Source organism: Petaurus breviceps, unplaced genomic scaffold (genome assembly GCF_028583685.1).
Source record: "Petaurus breviceps papuanus isolate PSGF00001 unplaced genomic scaffold, PetGlider_PUasm1.0 140, whole genome shotgun sequence".
In the NCBI taxonomy this organism is placed as follows: domain Eukaryota; kingdom Metazoa; phylum Chordata; class Mammalia; order Diprotodontia; family Petauridae; genus Petaurus; species Petaurus breviceps.
In genome coordinates, this window is record NW_027185698.1 from 33849688 (window position 1) to 33869963 (window position 20276).

Consider the following 20276-nt stretch of genomic DNA (forward strand, 5'->3'; position numbering starts at 1 on the left):
ACCTTCCTGTGCCTCCTGGACATACCAAAGATGCAAGTTGTGCCTAGATATGTGTGGAAGTAAGTCCCCTTGCTGTATTTGCAATGTATGACCCAGTCTGAGCACCAGAGTTGTTTCTAGGCTTTTCTAGTTACTGCCTATGTGACCTTGAGCAAATCATATCCTTTCTTGGGCCTGGGTGTCCTCATCTATCAAATGGAGGGGTTGGACTAGATGATGTAGATCCTGTGCCTCTTAAATAATAACCCCTTCCCAGATCTTCCCATGAAAGCAACTAGGACAGAGATGTGGGAGAATGTGATGGCCCCTGGGCCAGGAATCTACATTTTCCAGTTGGCAGACTGTGCCCAACAGTAAGGTAGAAAAGTGACCTCAGGAAGGGAGGAACAGTCTTGTCACTCCTTTCCTTCCCCAGGCCCACCCTATACACACCCAAGTTGCCGACGCCAAAGACCTGGGGAAGCCAAAGAGTAGTTTGGATTATGTCTGGGCTTGTACTTCTTGGAAAGTCTGTGAATGAACCACAGAATCAGACTGTTAGAACCTGAGATCTCATCCACTTCAATTCCCTCAAACCTATGAGGAAGTGAGTGGTCAAGGTGGAGGAGAGATGTTAGTGACTTGTCCAAGGTCACAGATTTCATCTGTGGCAGACCTATAATAACTTTAAGAGACCCAAACCTCCTAAATCTTTACCAGAACATCTCTTTTGGGGGAAAAAATGAAACGAGATTAAAACACATATGCCCAGAGAAAATTCCATCAATGAGCAATTCCTCTGTCCACATCATAAGATAAGAAGCTTGTTTTGGTATATCTAGGCTCAGATCCTATCACCTCTAGGTCATTCCCACCATATTCTCCTCTGGGAGAGCTAGTTGACTCTAACTGAGCAATCAGTTCAGTTTAAACCCTCCCAGCAGTTTCTAAGGAAGTCAGAACTTGGGATAGAGACTGAATTGAGTCTGCAACTAGCCATTTCATTTTGAGAAGAGGAGTGCTCAAAGCTTCCTTTCAGTGTATGGGTCTAGACTACTCCTAGTATTACACCATAGTAGAAAGAGAACTGCATTGATAAGATTTGAGTGTCAATCTGGTTCTCCCCATTACTCATCTGTGACCTTGGGCAACTCACTTTCAAACCTATCTGGGTCTCAACTTCTTATTCTATGAAAGGAAGGCTTTGAAACAGCTGATCTCTGAGGTCCCATCCAGCTTTTATCACTAAAATACCAGGGTTCCCTCCAAACATAAGGAAGCAAGGGACCCCTTTAGAGAGAGTGAGGAAGCTTTGAATTGTTTTAGGGACAAACACAGAACTGGTGCTGTGTCCCAATACACCTTTCCTTCTTTCCCCCCCCTCTTCATCTATTTCAGGGTAATAGTCAGTGAAATTGAAAAGATTCCTGGCTGTGTTAGATGGAAACCTTCCTCTGAATTCCGACTTGGTGAAAGAGTCAACTTTTCCTCAGCTAGGAGAATGCAAAGGACTTTTGGCGAGTCAGGGCTGACAGGATTGGACCAGAAGCAGCTAAGGAGCCATCCTCAGTAGAAGTGGGTTCGAATCTTTGCTCTGCTTCTCGTGTTCCCCTCTGGGACTTAGTTTCCTCGTTTATCAAACGATGATACTAATTCTTGTCCTCTTTATCCAGGAAAATCTCTATAGAAAGGTGAACTATTGGTATTCTTTCTCAAACTAGCTACCTGTAATGTGTTCCTTGTGCCCCCAAAGTTCTTTGGAGGAACTTGCCCCTCCTCCTCAACGATACGCCCCCAGCCTCCTTCCCCCACCCTTGCCAACGAACTCTGGAGCCAGAGGATGGAGATCACAGGAGCGAGGGATTGTTTCAATATTCATCTGAGCCATTTGGGGTATTTCACCGTCTTCAAAAGACGGGGGGGGGGGGGGGGGAAAAAAAAAACTCGTGTCCTTGAAAGCAAATGATTAGCAGAACACTGGGAATACAATAATTACGCCAAATGGAAATCAGCTCAGAACCAAACAATACAGCCCTTGTGAACCGCTGTGCTTATAAAATGTAGGAAATCTTATAACGCATGCAGGGATCTGGTGAAATATCCCGACGTGGGCAAAGACAGGCAAACTGTTTCGAAGTGGAGGGTAGTAAATAGGAGAGGAATTCAAACCTTAGAGCCTAGAAAGTGAGAGCCGGAATGATTTATGGTTATCTGATAGAGCAAGAAGTTCGAATGGTAGGGCTGGAGGATGCCTTAAAACATGGAAAACAGAATGTAAGAGCTGGAGGACACTTTTGACATCATCTGATCATTTTACAGATGAGGAAACTGAGGCACATATAAGTTCGATGGCTTGCCTAAGGCTATGCAGCTTGGTAAAAGCCTGACCTCCTGACTCATGGTCCCCTGCTCTTTCCACGACTGAAGGGGGAGGGGAAAGGAGTGGGTTAAAAATAGTATCAGTGAGTCTGTGATATTTACTGACAATAATAACAAGAGTTCCTAAAACCGCAGGCTGGAAATTGATATTTTCATGTTGCAGAGCTGGGGACAAATTGCATTTCATTATAGTCCGGAATCAATAAACAAACACTAACAGTCAGTCCTTGCTTCAGCTCTACCTGACTGCTGTCTGTTCCAAAACCCTAGGAAAAGGGTTTCGCGGAAAGAAGTTTGAGTTAATGGTTTTTTGGGGGGTGGGATGGGGTGGGTGGTTAAGAGGACAGCAACGACTATAACCTGGAATCGGAGGAATTGAAGATGTCAGTCTCTGTGAGAGCACCCAAAGGCATACAATCCATCTCTGGATTTTTGTAACTTTGCCTCTAGAAAGAGACTAGTTGGGGCCCCATTTACTCATAATGATCACATTCAAGTCCGTGATTCAGAGTGAATCATGCTATAAGGCTTCCATTTAAAATGGGGTTGGAGGAGGGGACAGACGAAGAGAAGAGAGGAGACAAGAACAAGGACTGTGAGTTGTCTTGGAAGATGGGAATGCTGGCGGTTTGAATTGTCTCACCTCCAAGCTCCCAAGGGCCGCTGAGGATGAGGTGTGTGTGTGTGTGGGGGGGAGAGTAAACTTTCTCCACACGCGTTTTTAAGCTCACCTTACCTGGTTGTAGAAATCCCTGCAGGTCATAGAAGGGACTCTGACAGTTTAATAGTACAATCATACAGTCATTTTCTTTCATTAACATTTCGGAGAACCAAGTTCTGGGTGTCCTAAATCCCATTTTACAATATTTCCAAGGATGGTCATAGTGTCTAAAGAAGCTTGAAAAAGATTGGTACCAGAGCAGATGAGAAGTTCCATCCTTTTCATATGAATTTTTTTTCAATGCCCAGTCGTCTCCTCCCCTCCCTCCCCATAGGATTTATTTAATCTTACAATTGTGTGGGACCCTGCTTGGTTATTGACAAACCCGGTCCTCTAGGGGGGAAGAACTGAAATCTGTGAATATACATTTCAAAGGAAACAAATTTGTTCCCCTTTCTCTGTCTCCTCGAATGCCTGTCTCTGCGTGTGTCTCTGATTAAGTGTCTCTTTCCTTGTCGGTTTGTCTTTTCCCTCTCACCTCCCTCCTGGATGGAGATAGCCCAAGAGAGTGTTCATACCCAGATACTGGAGAGGCAGGCCGTGATTTCAAAGACTTTTTCTCTTCTAGAAACCTCCACCCACCCAACCCCCACCCCCAGAATTTCCCATGTTTCCTGGTGCAGAGGTTTTGAGTTCCGGACAGCCAAACCCTTCGGTATCTAGTTTGATGTATTAACAAATACAAATCCTTGCGAAGTGTTGGAAAATTGAGGCTTCAAACCCATCAGCTCTAAGGAGCAAAAGAACACCTTCACAGTTGACCCGCTGTCTCAGTGCCTAGAAGTTCATCTTGAAAATAATGTTTATTTAGTTTTGAATCGTTACCAGTCATTCAACGAATACCCCTAATTAATAGTCCAGGTTTTCACCTCAGCTTCTAAAACTCCGACTCTCTGACCCCTCAGTCCTCTCCTCTCCCCTACACTCCCCCCCCCCCCTCCCCGAGTCCCTACCCGGATCTTCGAACTGTTCTGGGACTGGGGGAGATTTTGCAGTTGGAAAGGATTATAAGTGTGTATTGAAAGGCGGTATAGACAGGAGATAGCCCTAAACTTCCTATTGAATTTCACGTAGGTGAGACACTGGAAGTAGCAGAGAGAACAGGATACGGAGTTATAGAATTGTACAGTTAAAATACTATTTCCTCTCCTGAAGCAGAAGCTGTGGGGTAGTCACCTCTCCTCTTTGGGCCTCATTTTCATTCTCTACAAAATCAGAGGTGGACTAGAGCTTTCCTCCGGGTCCCTTCTAGCTTTTTAAAGCTCTATGTCGGTTGGTAGAAAAGAGGGGATAGTTTCTTTCTATATGTTTTTTAAGTATTTAAAAATCAGAAAATCACTGAATGGAATCTAAAGGTAGTTGAGGATGGGAGGGAAATGAAGAAATTTCCCAAAGAAAGCAGAGAAGCCCCTTCCGTGACGGGGAAGGGGACCCCCGATCGTAACCAAACTTGTAGCATCCAGCTTATTAATAATATTTCTCTTCTATTTTTCCACACCTCTTACTCCCACAAATTGAATCGTTTGGGATTGGTCCCTAAAGAAGGAGAGAAGAGATGCTGATTTAGAGAGTTAGCCCTGGCCGTGACCATTTATCGCGCACTTTAGTCAGAGAGGTTGCTTTAGGACTGAGCCCCCGCAGCCCCAGGGTCTGCTTGACATCTTGAAGCTTAAATAACCGTAAGGCATTGTTACTGGTTGGCAGCAAAGTGGTTCGTTACGCCTGATTGGGCTAATTGCTTTGAAATAGGATATATTATCTATAATTATAGAGATCTAGGAGGAGACGGCCAGCCTCCGCTTTCATCTTTTCCAAGTGCATCATAATGTCGCGATCAAATTAATTTGGGCTATTTGAAATAGTGCCTCCCTGCTTCCCCCTCCCCCCACCCCACTGTACTCCTAGCTCAGTTGGTTCTACTCCTCTCCCGAAATCCTCTACCCCCACAGCTTCCCCAACTTTAAAGAGACGAGGCGTCTAGGCCACAGAGAGGAAGGGAATGGGGAGGGAGGGGTGGGAACGGGGATGGGGATGACGTGAGAAGGAAAGGAGTAAGGGAGGGTGGAGGTCAATTTCTGCGACGGCGCCTTTTAAAATCCTGGAGTCCCAAATGACTTGGAGGATTTCACTGTGGAGTGTACTGCTTTGGCCTCACTAGATGACAGGAACTAGAGAGCAATGAGTAGCGAACTTTGAGATATCTACCATATAGAGAAGGCACAGAAGCCCAGACTTCAGGTCTGTCCAAGGTACCAGGAGAGGGGAAGGGATCTGCCTTTAAATGCAATACAGTTCTGGGGCAAATGTTCATAGTTCGGAGTTGAGGAAGCAGGAAAACTTCTGCTCTCAACTCCCATTTGGCTGAAAGCTCACGGACTGTGCTCTCGAAGGACTCGCAAAGCTCCAATAATTTCTTTTCCAGATCCTAAATTGCATTACCTCCTCCACCCAGCATTTTAGAGGCGCGCAAGCTGCCCCCTCAATACCCTAAAGCCGAAGGCAAAGCCATGGTCTATGCAACCTTTCCTCCGGTCCCGACCCGAATTCCAAAGTAGCTCCTGTGAAGGGAGGGGATCATAGCATTCCTGCTGCCTCCCCGATTCTTCATCCCCTAGACTCCTTTGCTGCATTTGCACCAAAATAAAATGCTATGGGTAATCGGTTTTCACAGCACATTCATTATATTAAACGGTTACTGTTTGAGACGCTAATTGCGCAATATCGTTATCTTGCGCTGGTGTCCCACGGAGCAGCTCATTTCAAATAAACACACAGAGGCACATCAACAACTGCGACAAAGCAAATTAAAACAAAATGGGGTGGGGTGAGGTGAAAAAACTAAAAACGGAGGGAGCAGGAGCCGCGTCTACCTCTCCTAATTCCAGGAAGGAATTCCCTTTCTATGGATTTATTAAAAGAAACGAACCTAGAGAAAGGATGGAAAGAGCTTTGGAAGGGTATCTCTGAAAAACGATCTCTTTGCGAACTCCAGACAGACATACATGTATACTTTCAAGAGACAAGGAGAGAGGAAAGGGAGGGAGGGGAGGAATAGAAGGAGAGAGGAGAGAGAGAGAGAGAGAGAGAGAGAGAGAGAGATGGATAGACACAGATACAAAGGGACAGAGACAGACGTGGAGAGAGGTAGACATAGTTAGGTGTTCATAAAAGAAAATCTGACAATGCTTAGGTATTCAAAGAGTGTAAGAGCAGCGGGGATAGCCAAATGAAGTGTTCTTTAAAATGCCCCCAAGACAGCGGGGCTTGAGGAAGTTAAAAGGGGGTGCAATAGGGAAAGGAAAGGAGAAACCCCAATATTTGTACATATATCTACCCTTGTCTGGGTAGACAAACCCTTTCCAAGATGTGAATTACAATCAAGTAGGTTCTCCGATGATGCCATGATTAAAATACCACCAAGTATGAAAAAAATGTAAACACTGAAGTTCATTACTTCGAGATAAATATGGCATAATTATCTCATCCTGTCATCCATTCTGGGCTCCTCAGTCAAAGTTCGGTCCCAAGAAGTGGAGCTAGGCTAACTTCCCCAAAACCACTTTGACACCCTCTTAAAACTAAAACTGCATACATACGTACATACACAATACATACATGAATCTAGATACATCTTTTCCCTTCCTCTCTTCCCCACCCCATCTCCGCCCCATTCATATTTCCACCAGAAACAATGCAATCGAAAGCCTGAGGGATTGTTTCAATCAGCGAATCCAACAGCACATTATTCTTCTCTCCAGTAATTCTTTTCTGAGAGCCGGCAGCAGGCGGGCAGCGCCATTCAGAGAGGGTGCAGCCCAAGATCAATAGGCGGAAGGGGTTCTATTATTGCAATGATTATGGTGGGTACTTGGAATTTATTCCTATCTCTAGATTTCTCTCACACACTGATACAGACGCTTTCATTCCTACTTAAAACAGAAGTAAAACGTCGAGGAAAATCCTGCTTGTTTTTCAGCCTCGACCGAAAAATTAAAAAAATAAAAACAGAATTTGGGAAAAATATCCCGAGGCCGGGTAGAGCACACTGAAGCTGTCAGGCTGAATGGGCTGGGGTCTCAAGGCTAAGGCGGTTTGCTCCCTGGAGGCGGGTTAAAGTCTTCCACAGTCCCACTCCAGTTGAAGCCTTTGATCAGGCCGCTGCTGGCGCCTAAAAACAACATCACTTGTCTGCCTATTAGAGGCACTGACTAATCGGGACAGATTGTTTATTCTCGCAATTAGCAATGCTGCTGCTTCGAGGAACGAGCAGAGGCTGCTCTTCGCTCCTCAGACCAGCCCAACCCGCAGCCCCGGGGCAGAGAGTCGGCCAACCTAGAGCAAAGGAACTTTTCACCTAGTCAATGTAACTGGAGGGTTCCTGGGAAAATGGATGGTCTTTTGGCAGGGTTGGGCTCCCCTACATCCTTCGAAACCGCTTAGACTCCCAAATCTCCCAGACCATTGAGTCCCTATCCCCCAAACCACGTTTATATTTAAACGAGAAGGTGAAAGCTTCTACCTTCCCTCCCGTTCGCTCTCTGTAAGCGCGCAAAGAAGACCCAAACTTTCCTCCTCTATTCAGGTCTGTAACGAATCTGAAGACATGATGTAAACTTCCAGTTAGGGTAACAGGCGAATTTTACACATGGAGGCGCCAGGGCCTTTTAAAAATATCCCACAGGATTTGTACCCCCCCCCCCTTTAAACAAAACAAAAAACAAAACAGGAATGGCTGCTATTCACATCCCCTGCACAGTGCACAAGATTATACCTTTCTCCCAGACCAGTTTCCTTTTGTGTTTCTAAAGTTTCTGCTCTCACCCATCCGTTTTCTTAATCTCTATGAGCATAATCTACAGCCTTTATTGGGCCCAGTTAAAAGGAGAGGGAATTCTCTGTCCCACAGCCTTAGAGATAATTACCCCTAAATGGCTGCTAAAGCCTCTTGTGTTTCTAGGAGATTAGAGCCCTGTAGCCATCAATAAACTTTTCTCAGTGAGCGACCAATCACGTTATTAGAGAACTGTTTCGTTTTAGTGCCGGTCCATCCTGGTCACAGGGATAAGAGATCATAAAAATGGGGGTGGGGGGGGGAAGAGAATAAAATAGCTAGGTCTCTAGTGTTTTCTGAGCACAGCCTGGAAGAGTGCTAATTCTGGAGATGATGGTGTGTGTGTGTACATATACACACACGTGTATACATATACACATATATACCTATATGTGTGATTACATGTATATATTAACATTATATCTATATCTATATTCATATTATATATAGGCTGACGTTTCCTTCTAAATGGAATCACTTCATAATCATTTCATACCAAACACAGTGGATAACCAATTTATGTGGGGAAATTTAATTCTCTATTTTTCCATTCTGTACTTTCCTCCACCCCACTTGAGGTGCTTTAAAAAATCTAGATACGTATGTGTATGCAGAAAATTGATAGGATCAAGTTGTTTTAAAAGACTTGCAGTTTGAGGTCACACTGTGGACAACCCTGATTTTTGTTGACATAGATGCTGGTTTTATTTCGATAAGTCTTAAATCAGAAATGAGGCACCCCCCCCCATCCCGTCAATACTTTGTATGCAATGTCACCTAATTCCAAAAGAGGAGGAAAAAGTGAAGGTTAACCACTCCTTTCTGGTAAAGTCCCGCTTAGAAAAAGTGCATCTCTATCCAAGAATCTTTGGACTTTGGTTGCTGTTGGTCTTGTTTTGCTTTTATAAACCCGAGCAAAGGCAGAGACCGCTGTGTCAGAAGAGAAAATGAATCTCACCATCTGGATAAAAAGGTAACCAATCCCGAGAAAGAGAGGAAACCTCAGTATTTTGGAAGAAAAGAGACAGAAAAAGGTAGACACTGGAGGAAAGGAAAGGGAAGGGAAGGGAAAGGAAGAAGAAACGCAGAAAAATTAGTTTCGGAGCTAACTTTCCCATTTACAACACCCTCCCTCCTCTTCTTTCTCTGTTATTCCTATACCCCCACCTCTATCCCTACCCCACCCCCACTCCTACAGCTCCAGTCCATCCCGAACTAGAAGACTGGAGAAGGTTGTCGGTAGGTAAGTCCCGGAGCCCGAGGCCCAATGGAGAGCCCCTGTTCCTCCCCTCTCTACTCTGATTGGCCGGGATCGCGCTTGGCTTTGCCTTATTAACAAGTCCTACTGGGAGCCGCGACTGGACAGTACCCAAACCCCTGAGAGCGAGAGACGGAGAGCTGTGAGTTGCTAGCCACTGAAGCCTGGCATTTTGGGAAGAGAGCAGAAGAAAGGGTGGGAGACTCGAGAGCCAGTACGTTTCTAAGTAAAAACCCACCCAAATTTCCCCAACTCCATGGTCGGTGGCGGCTGCTGCTGCGTCCTGAGGCTGGAAGGGACATCGGCTCTGTATGGCCCCGGCTGTTGATATGACTTCTTTACAAATCGGTGTCAAAATCGAGGAGTCTCCTGTGTCTGCCTTCAGCAAGCCGGGCGGCGGGGGAGGCGGCGGCAGCAGTTCGGGAGGAGGAGGGGGCGGCCAGACTCCCAGCGCCTCGGTGGCCGCTATGGGGGGAGAGGAGGAAGGCGAGAAGCCGAAAGTGCCCCCTTCCCTCCTGCCTTTCAGCGTGGAGGCGCTCATGGCTGACCACAGGAAGCCAGGGCTCAAAGAGAGCCTCCCCGGGCCCGACGGGCCCCAGGCAGCAGGAACTTCGGCTCAGTCCCTGGGCACCAGGGTCGGATCCTTAAGCGCCGGGGCTGCCGCAGAAACGCCCGCTTCCCCGCTGTCTCTCAACAGCCATTTTTCGGTGGGAGGACTCATAAAACTGCCGGAAGATGCACTTGTCAAATCCGAAAGCCCGGAGAAGCAGGAGAGGACCCCGTGGATGCAGAATTCCAGATTTTCCCCACCTCCCCCTAGTAAGTAGGAAATTTGGGGTGGCGGTCCTTGAATTATTTTTTTGTTTTATAAGTGTAGGGAGGGAGGGGAGATCAGGAAAAAGACATGCCTTGTGCGTGTACATTCATGTCTCTATGCATTTGCTTGTAGGCATGTACGGGTATGCATATTACAATCACAGTTTCAGGGCTTGAAGACCTGGATTCATACCCCTTCATTTTTATCAATGGGGAAACTAAGTCCTAGAGAGAAATGATTTTCCTCTAGTCCACAGAGAGTAAGTGGAGAAAGTCCAGGTCTCCGGATTTCCAATTACAATCCACCACACAGTGTCGTCTTTCCATTTATAACGGACCTTTGTGTTTTCTTAAAATGGGAGAGGGGGAAGAGTCAGAGTCCGAGGTCTGGGGGGAGGCCAGACTCTTCTGAGAATGTAGCCTCCGTCCAGGAACTCTATGGTTGTTGGTGGATCCCACTTGTGGGCAAATCATTTTCGAACCCCCTATTTTTCTTACACTTTCCCTTCCCAAACCAAAAGCAACTGGAATGGGGGGGGGGGGCGGGAATGGGAACCTCTGTTGTCACAAACTTTATCTGGAGTTGCTTGTGGTGGAGTTGTTTGAGTCACTTTTTACATTGATTGACGCCTTGGTCTGTTGCTCCAACCACTCCACTTCCCTATCCGCGCCCCCCCCCCCCCCCCCCCCCCCCCCCCCCCCCCCCCCGTCCCGGGTCCCACTAGTTAAAAGAACCCCTTCCTCTGGATCTAGTTTGGCTGAAGCGTTTGCAAGTTTCCTAACTGAAGGTCAGCAAGCTATTTAGGGAGTGAGGACACTCACTTTGGTTCAAAGGGTACTTTAGAGACGGCCCATGCTCCATTTAGTTTCCTGCTGCCAAAATGTTATTTTTGGCTAGGGAAACTGAGTCCAGTGAGCACCCAATTTTATCTTGAACTATCTTCTAGCACTCTGCTAACCTGTTTTCAATTAAGTTGGAGCTTTAGCGATTGGGAGATGGGAGGAAGGTCATTCCTCTACACACTCCCTGAACTTATAAAGATGGTTAAGTGTTCAAAAGGATTTAAATAGCACGGGAAATTCCCAAGTTTTCCTCATTTCCTTCGATTATTAGTGTGTGTGTGTGTGTGTGTGTGTGTGTGAATGAAATAATAGAAGGAATTCAATGCCGTGATCTTTAAGAACGATTTTATCTGGGGATTAAAATTCTTTGAAATGAAAGCCCCTCCCTTCATTTAATGACTAAAGAAGGCCGACAAAAATGTTATGACTTCACTGCAAGGTAATTATATTTCATCTACTAGACTTTGCTGGCCTTTCTGCTTTTAGCTAAAACTCAGGGAAATTTTTCATTGAATTCAAATGCTTAAATATCCTCTTCACCCAATTTTTTTTTCTCCCTAGGGTGCCTTCTTCCCTTTGAGTTGGGAGAAGAGAGGTATTAAATGATAGTTTGATGCAGCTCAATATCCCTACTCACACAGACAATCTAAAAGACATTTTAGAAGTGGTTTCCTATACCACCTAAAATTAGAATTTCATTTTCTGGAATTCATAAAATTGCCTTATTATTATTATTTAAAAATTGCAAGCTTTCCTGGAGAAGCCTCCAGGCAACTCGGCTAGGGTGCATCGACCCAACCAGAATTGCAAGAGGTTTTCACTTGGAACTCTTAATTAATTACTTGTTTAATCTCCTTTCTGAAGGGGCGGTGTATATGCGCTGTCCTAAAGTCGTCCAATTTATGTTTGGAGTTAGCTCTGCTTAGAATCTAGGCTTTTCTCAGCAGCACAATTTCCTGAACTGTCTCCTTATGGCTTTCCTGATACGGTGCTGCAGACTCTTTGACTCTCCTTAAATTTATTTGGTTTTATACGGAAGGAAAAGGACAGTTTCACTTCCCTGGGGTTCTCGCCTGTCTTAAACAGACTACTAAAGGTTTGATTAGGTCTCTTTTCGGGGTAGAGGGGATTAGTGGTAAGGCAAGGGCTGACACTTGGAGTGCCAGGCCTGGAGGACGCTGGAGACATCGAGGAGGTAAATGCTTCCATGGGAATCGGTGGGAATTTCCTGTACTCTTTTCTGTGCATTAGTAATCAGTGCCCTCTGTCTCTCTCTGTCTCTCTCTCCCCATCTCTCCCCTCTTCCCTCTCTCCCCTCTCTCTCTCCCTCCCTCCCTCCCTCCCTTTCTCCTTTCTAATCTCTCTCCCCTCTCTCTCCCTTCTCTTATATCTTCTCCCTCTCTCCCACCCCTTCTCTTTCAGGGCGGCTCAGTCCTCCGGCCTGCACTCTTCGCAAGCACAAGACCAACAGAAAACCTCGGACTCCCTTCACCACGGCGCAGCTGCTGGCTCTGGAGAGGAAATTCCGCCAGAAGCAGTATCTGTCCATCGCAGAGCGGGCCGAGTTCTCCAGCTCTCTGAGCCTCACCGAGACCCAGGTGAAGATCTGGTTTCAGAACCGACGTGCCAAGGCCAAGAGACTGCAAGAGGCAGAACTGGAGAAGCTGAAGATGGCAGCGAAGCCCATGCTGCCCCCGGCTGCTTTCGGCATCTCCTTCCCCCTGGGAGGCCCGGCAGCTGTGGCCGCCGGCGCTTCACTCTACGGAGCTTCCAGCCCCTTCCAGCGGGCCGGGCTGCCGGTGGCGCCAGTGGGACTGTACACGGCGCACGTGGGATACAGCATGTATCATCTGACATAAGAGAGGGGTGGAGGAAGAGGGGCCTGACCCCACTGGACCTCGAGCGGCCCTCAGCCAGGCAGCAGCCACAGAAGGTGCCTGTTTCCAGGTTTCCTCTCTCTCTCCCCCCAACTTGATTTTCCTCTCTCCCGCCCCCTTCTCCTTTACCACAAGTGGCAGGAACAATCCATCCCTATTATCTCTTGGATCCTTTTGAAGCTCCCACGACCTTGACATTCTCTTTCCCACTATTCCCTTCTCCTCTAGAATGCTAAAGCTCTGGGAGGGAACTTAGAAAGCTTCTAGTTCACCCCCTTCATTTTACAGATGAGGAGGGGAGGAAAAGAGTTAATTTCATCCATAGAGGAGGAGTTGAGAGACCGGGTGTCTGTGAGAGAGATGTTTCCCAAGTTAGAGACTTTGGTAGAGGAGTTAAGAAAAGTCTGGAAGCCTGGGCAAAACTTGCTTTGGGGAAAAATAATGCATAATAGATAAATGATAAGGCCGGATGAAAGAGATCTCTTTCCTACCAACATGAATCATTTCCACTTTCTATTAAGCAACACCACTTGTTTCTTTCCCAAATAGTCCCTTTGGAAGGGACTCTATGTACTATGTAATATAATGTATATTTGAAATTTTATTATCATTTATATTATAGCTATATTTGTTAAATAAATTAATTTTAAGCTACAATGATTTGCTCTTTTCATTGTTTTCTCTGTAGTGTTTTGTTTCTAACAACATTTTAACTTTAATTCCTCCTTACTATGTTGATGTCATACTAGCATTGACATCCACATCTGCAGAAGAAAAGTTTGTGTGTATTTTTTTAAACACATGGGGACAAATTTCCCATTTGTAAAGTGGAATATTAAACCGATTTCCTGGGATAATTAATTTTGGCCTGACGAGTAATCTAGCTTAAGTTTTCGTTGGTAATTTTCAGCTAATGTATTTGCTTTCAGGACTAGAAATCGAATTTTACTTTTCTTAACTTGCCTATGGAAAGCTAAAAAGGACAATATATTGTGTGTGGGTTTTTTTTTTTTAAGTTTGGAAAGGACCTTTGAGTTTTTTTTTTTAATTTGGTAAAGCAAGTCATGAATAGTGAAGCAACTTGCCCAAGGTCTCATTTATAGCAGAGCCAGGAGTTCTCTGACGCTAAATCTTTGGTATATACAGAACCTATTCAGATACTTTAAAACATCTTACTCTTACTTAATGGTAGATGGTTCAGAACTTTTTTTTAAGGGAAGGGAAATGGGAATTCTGATAGTTATCATGCCTCTCCAGCTCACTTGTGTAGATGCAGTTTTGTAGAACTAGACTGAATTGAGTTTTATTCCTTTCTCCCACCCCACTCCCCAAATCCAAGATTTAGACCAATGATACTGATTCTGCCTGTGAACTAAATGTGTTTCTAGTAAAATCCTGCCTTCAAGATAACTGTCATTTAAAAGCAGGCCACTGAAGGACTGAGGGAGCCAAGTTTTTATCCTTTAATTCTTAAGGAAATGTCCTTTGTATATTATACACTTCGAGGGTTACTTAAATGCCTGTCTGACCTGACATTCCTATTTTACCTTCCATGGGAGGTGGTGGAGAATAGATTAAGTTTGGGAGCCAAAGGATATTAGAAGTTGGAAGCAGGTGGATACCCTACCACCACCACCACCACCACCACCACCACCACCAGGGGTGGGAAAGAGGAGAAGCAGTTTTATCATCAGATCTTTCTAGGGCTCCACAGGATGGGGAAGATCTTCAGCTGTTTTTTTGACTGTTAGGTACCTACAAACCCAACTGAAATCTAGAGGCTTGGGCAGCCAAGCTTTGTAATAGGTGCTGACATGAAAAGAGAAGCATCTTTCAAATCTAGGAGATCTTGGAAAATCTTCTCCCTTCTCTAGAGATAGGGTTCTCTAGTCCCTTTGGCCACTTGGCCGGCAGCCAGGTGTGGAGTTTAAGGGAAAAGAGAAAAGAACCCTCAAGAGGAGGTAGCCTAGTCCTACATAGCATCCAGTGGATGGGGTTGAGGGAAGAGGAGAGGAGTCCTTTGAATGAAGGCAGGAACTCTTGATTTGGAGAGATTGGTGTGAGAGAGGAGAGATTTGGACTCTTCTCGGGAGTTGGGTGACATATAGGCAGTGTTTCGGATAGCGTGTGCGAGAGGGGCAATACAATTGTGGTGTCGCTTCCCACCAGCTCAGGAATTCTGCTCCTGCCTTCTCCCGGAATGAGTTTCAGCTAAACCCAGTGGAGTTTTGCGCTGACTTCTGGAGAGCTTAGGACATGACGCTAAGCGCTAGCTTTTCTGGACTTTTAGAGGTACAGAGGTCATTATCCCATCGACTTTGACTGAAGTCTGAACTTGTTAGAATTACCCAGCAGAAAATATTAAAAGGCATTACAGGGTATTCAGTTTCGCCGGGGGGATGTGTAAAAGACATTGACAGAGAGCTCTGGTTTGTTCGTTTTCCTCCCCCTTACCCCCTTCTCTTTCGGAAGGCCAAGACTATTCTAGGAGCCGGGTCCCAGGGAAAGAAATAAGCATAGGTTTAGGTTTTATATGCAAGCATATTCATATATAGTGGACAGCCGGCCAGCAAAGTTCATTTAAAGTGAGGAGGGCGCTAATGAGAGAATCAGTTTCTACTACACTTATGAAATGTTCTTGTTTTCTCCTACTTTATAAATCTAGCAGGTAAAGTAAAAAAAAAAAAAGGGTTGTTTCTACATTCTAGTCACCCCTTCCTTCCTCCCTGCCCTACCCCTCCCTCCTCAATTCCCTCGGAAACTAGTTTGCCAAGACTCTGGAGGGGGCTGGAGGAAGATTGGGTGTCTCTCTCTGGTTGTGCCAATGGGAGCATTTAACTGGCTCCGAACCCTGGCAATTTAGGGTCGGGGAGAGTAATTGCTGTAATGAACAACTGCAAAACCTTCCGCAGACACGCCGAGGCTCCAGCGAGACTGTAGCTGGAGGCGAGGCGGAACCCTTATCATCCTCTAAAGATCAGGCAGGCTTTCAGTAAGTCAGCTCAGCCTACCTGCAGCCCCCCTCTGCCTCTCCTCATCCTCTTGTCTCTCCTTTCACATACTGGACGCACCGACACTGCAGATTTTATGCGGCCTCTAGCGCGAGCAACTTTTTATCTTGTGCGTTTCCTTTACTTGAGCAGTCATTATCTCTCACCCTGTCCCTTTTTTTCTGTTTTTTCTCCCCCCAGATTTCACCCCTTCCTTTCCAAGCCCAAGTCTTCCTTTTTCTACCTCCCCTCTGCCCCTCCCCTCCTTTTCCCACCGATGACATCTTGAAGTAGAGGAAGGAGAACTGATTGAGAGAGTACTGTCTTTTCTAGATTGCTGTGTGACCTTAGACCAGTCACTTCCCCTCTCTAGGCCTCAATCTTCTCTGTAATGTCAGAAGGATATTTTTAGGATCACTTAGAGCTCCAGATGGCTAAAATCCCGTCTATATGCGTCCCTGACCACAACAAACTCCACTCTCGGGAGGGGAGAAGTGGTCCCCCTTTGTACCCCTCTTACCACTCTGGTGTGGGAGAGGCCAGGATGGAGACTGATGGGGAGGGGAGGGGGAAGAGAGATTAGATTCTCTCACCAAATTTACCTTGGTAAAGCTTTAGAAAGATCAAACGCCAGGAGTCATCCCGGGGTCTTTGGCTAGCAATCTATTTACCGTTTAGGGCTCGGTTTTCAGGGCTGTTAACGCCGGAGACGGCTATTAAGGGCACACAAAGCTTGCGCTAGAGCTCGCGAATCTAGGCGGCGACTCAGCTCTGCGCTCGCAGCTGGAGGGGCAAGACTTCTTACATTCCGATCAACTGAGAGGACCCCGGGCTGGAGGAACCGTCCCCACTAAATGCGCCTTTGTTTTAAGTTTCTTTTCTCCCCTCCCTGACCCTTGGGCTAAAGTCCCTAGTTGCTCAATTAAACCCAGATGAGAACAATTAATAACTAAGTAATGACAATAAGTTGAGAATCACACGGATGAACGGTCCATGTGAATAGTAAAAGTTCACACAATAGAGGGAAAAAGGATTTGGCGGCTCTTTTAAAGCTGGAGGGTTGGCTTTTCTTTTTCTGGCCTCGGGCTCACCAGCAAATAAAACTCACTTTTGTGTCTTTGTCGCCTGGAGGATCTCAGTGGGTCGTTAGAAGTGAGAATCGGTGTTTGCCTTTCAACTGGAGGGTGCTGGCGCCACCGATCCCCTGTGTGGAGAATCCCCAAGCAAAGGGTCCTAATCAGCTCCACACCCCTCCCCTCCTAACCTCTACTATCCTTCGGCTCTCTGTCCCAGTGCACACACACAAAACACACATCCTCCCTCTTCCCTGCACAATAAGTCGACCAGAAACACAAATACACGCAGCCCTACAGGCACGCACAAAATCAGGACACACCTACCAGAAGCCCCTGCCAGACCTCCTATCTTCTCACACAACCCCCATGGGCCTAACCTTCCAAGTTCGGAGCTCTGAGAGATGCTCTTGGAGAAGAGTGAGTTGTGCAGGGGGCGGTGAGAATGGGAGATAGGTGCAAACAGGGAGGAAGAGACAAATGCTGCGAGAGAAGAAAGTTGGAGGAGACAGACTGAAAGGAGAACCACATAAATAAAGTTAAAGAACAGAGAAACATAGAAGAGAGATGGAAACAGAGTAAGAAATGAGGCTGGGAAAGGAAAAAAAAAAGAGACAGATACAGAGGCAGAGAAACACACACACACGCCCTCGTAGATACTTGAAACTTATCAAGAGATCTGAAAATTGGGCCGAAGATATTTCATGAAGCCCCACATGCTTTATGGTTGACATTTATTCTAGTGAAAGAAACGTCTAACAAAAGAAAGTAAAGACATTTCACTTTTTTTAAACAAAAGATGCTTTCCTCACTCCTCTCTGTCTACTCTTTTCCTCCCTCCTCTCCCTTTTCCTAACTCCCCAACCTCCCTCCCATTCTCTCCTCCATCTTTCCAGTACTATTTTCTTTCTTTCTTCCTCCCCACCCCTCATTCCCCCCTTTGATATGCAAATCCCGTAGAGTGTTGTGTAAGAAAGTGTTTTGTCATTGACAACTGTTGTTATTATCCCATAACATTTCTACAAAGCGTTTTCCTCCTGATCTGTAAAGCGGGAATCGAATCCTCCTTTAAGGCACACCTAAGTATATTAAAGAAGCTTTTATGAAGTAGCTGCGCAGGGGAGGTGGGAAGGCACCTCCTCCTTATTTTGTCAAATCGTGAAGCACTTTCTTCCTCACCTGGATATTGAAAACTCCGGGGAGACTGATCTGCTGCGCCAGATCACAGTGTCTCCGAAACTGCAAGCCTGGGTGGAATAAGTTAGCTAACCTTTCCAATCAGCCCTTGCCCTCGGAGAAGTCTCGGACTAACTTCGAAGGAAAGGAATACATCGCATTTGTAAGACGGATCACAGATCTCTGGGTAATTCTTGCTAGATCATTTGGGGTTGTGTTTCATAGGCAACCAGCGAAAAAGCGAAAGGAGGATGATGCTATTTGGGGACACTAGAAAGGATGAGAAAGGAATAAGCGGGGAATAAAAGGAATAAGAAGGGAAACTGTAACCCTCCAAAAAAGGAAGAATTTCCAGCGGGCTTTTTATGTCTTCTAGAAGCCAACCGAGAATTTGGGGAATTCTTTATCATAAACTTGCCGGAGATAAGTTGTAGGCATCCTGCAGAGTCTAAAATTTTAGACCCAAAGGCGAATATTGGGTGGGGCTGGCAATTTTTTTCTTTGTTTGCCTGAAACCGAGGTGGGTGGGGTGTTAAAGCGTCTTAGGGAAAGACCCAGCTAAGACTCAGAAGTCTTAGGTGGCATAACGTAAACTAAAGGAGATTTACAACATTGAAGATAACGTCAGAGGTCCAAGGGACCTTAGAACGTAGAACAGTAGGGCTGAAAGAGACTTTAGCAATCACCTAGTCCACTCCCACTTTTCTCTCACAGGCAGGGAAACTGAAGACTTTAGGTTCACACTCTTATCTAGAATGAAAATGGAGCTCATTTTTCTTGGAGCTACCTCCAACTGTCTTCTTGCTCCTATTGTCTTTTAAAATATTCCTGACTGAATTTCATGTTTTTCCAAACCTGTCTCCTGATTTTTTTTAACTCAGTTCTAACGAACTTATTTTTTAAATGCACACCAAAGTTCATCTGATGAATATTTCAAATTCCCTATTTTATTATCCTTGTATTCTCTTCTAGCCAGAACATGTAAGCAGAGGAAGACCGATTCCTTGATTTTAATAAATGTGGAAACTGAGACCCAGAGAGGGGGAATTGATTTGCTTGAGGTCACATAAAGAGTTAGTAGAAGAACCTTGCTCCACTTTTCACTGCGGAAGGGAAATCTTAGTCCCCCACCCCCACCCCCAAATCACTGGCTTGCTTCTTTATTTCGCCGCTCAAGTTGCCTGGTGAGAGAGGCAGCGGAGGTTACCTCCCATCCCACCCCTTTATTTGCAAAGCGACAAGAATTCCAGCAGTGAGAAGCTTCAAAACATTAAAAAAAAACCCTAGCTGCCCTCTCTCACTACTGAGTCCTTAATGCAAAACAGGGCCAAGATTATCAGGTTGGTGCAATTGGATCTTTCCTGTGCTGAGAAGCAGCTTTTGGGTCTTTGATCTTCTCCAAATTCCCAGGGCAGAGAGTTTAGTCGGAAGAACCCTGGTCTTGGAGTTAGCTAGCCTGGTTTTAAAACTATGTCACTAGATTGAAGTCACTTCCTTTCATTGACTCTAAGTCTTATCCTCTCTAAAATGAGTTGATTGAGCTAAATGTAAGGTCTCACCCAACTCTAACATTCTGTGTTCTAAGGTCCCCTTCGGGTTCTGACATTCTGAGTTCTGAGGTTTTCGCTAGTTGGAGTATTCCATAAATCGAGGGCTACTTTTAAAATGGTGCTTGGAGGCATGCAATCCAATCACCAACCCTTTAGCAAGGGTCCACAAATTCCCAGAAGAGTTGTTAGAGAACCGGCTACAGGGAGTTCAGCTGATGTCTTTATGTCTAGACCTCTTTCAAAGAATCCACCTTGGAATCAAGACCCTTACACAGTCCTGGCGCTGGCAAGGAGGGACAGGCTGAGAGTCTCAGGAGACAGAGCTGGGGCATTTCCCCCTCTGACCTTGAGGACCAATATGAGTTGAATTTTAAGAAGGAGAAATAGGTGTCTAAATGTAAAGATTCTAAGGCCAAGGTACTGGGCAATTTTAAAAGCATTAGTCTTGGTTTCTTTTGGCTGACAATTTCTACAGACTACAGGTAGAGGCAGTCTAATGTAGGAAAAAGAGCATAGATTTGGATTCAGAAAAACCTGACTCTACTACTTGTCAGCTGTGACCCCAAGAAGGTCATTTTGCCTCTGGGCCTTGGTGATCAAAGTTCTTTTTGTAAACCCTTAAAAGTGCTACATACTTCTACATGTACTTGTGGTCCCATATTAGAATGTAAGCTCATTTAGATCAGTGATTGCTTTATTCTTTGTATCTGCATCCCCAAGCACCTGGTATAGTCCCTGATACATAATAATAGGTGATTGATACATGTTTGTTGCTTGATTATT

At 45.5% G+C, this 20276-nt stretch overlaps 1 protein-coding gene across 1 annotated transcript; it reads left to right on the forward strand.

Annotated features, from left to right (window-relative positions):
- Positions 1-9247: 9247 nt before the first annotated feature.
- Positions 9248-13361, forward strand: MSX1 (msh homeobox 1). The gene is made up of 2 exons (XM_069069993.1): positions 9248-9987; positions 12250-13361. Exons 1-2 carry the CDS (start codon positions 9480-9482, stop codon positions 12684-12686), a joined length of 945 nt encoding a protein of 314 aa, XP_068926094.1. The 5' UTR covers positions 9248-9479; the 3' UTR covers positions 12687-13361.
- The last annotated feature ends 6915 nt before the right edge of the window (positions 13362-20276 follow it).

Bases quoted from the DNA above. Each gene is read 5' to 3' on its own strand.
- MSX1 (XM_069069993.1), top strand. From the start codon at position 9,480: ATGGCCCCGGCTGTTGATATGACTTCTTTACAAATCGGTGTCAAAATC. The intron at 9,988-12,249 runs GTAAGTAGGAAA...CTTCTCTTTCAG, and splicing joins ATTTTCCCCACCTCCCCCTA to GGCGGCTCAGTCCTCCGGCC.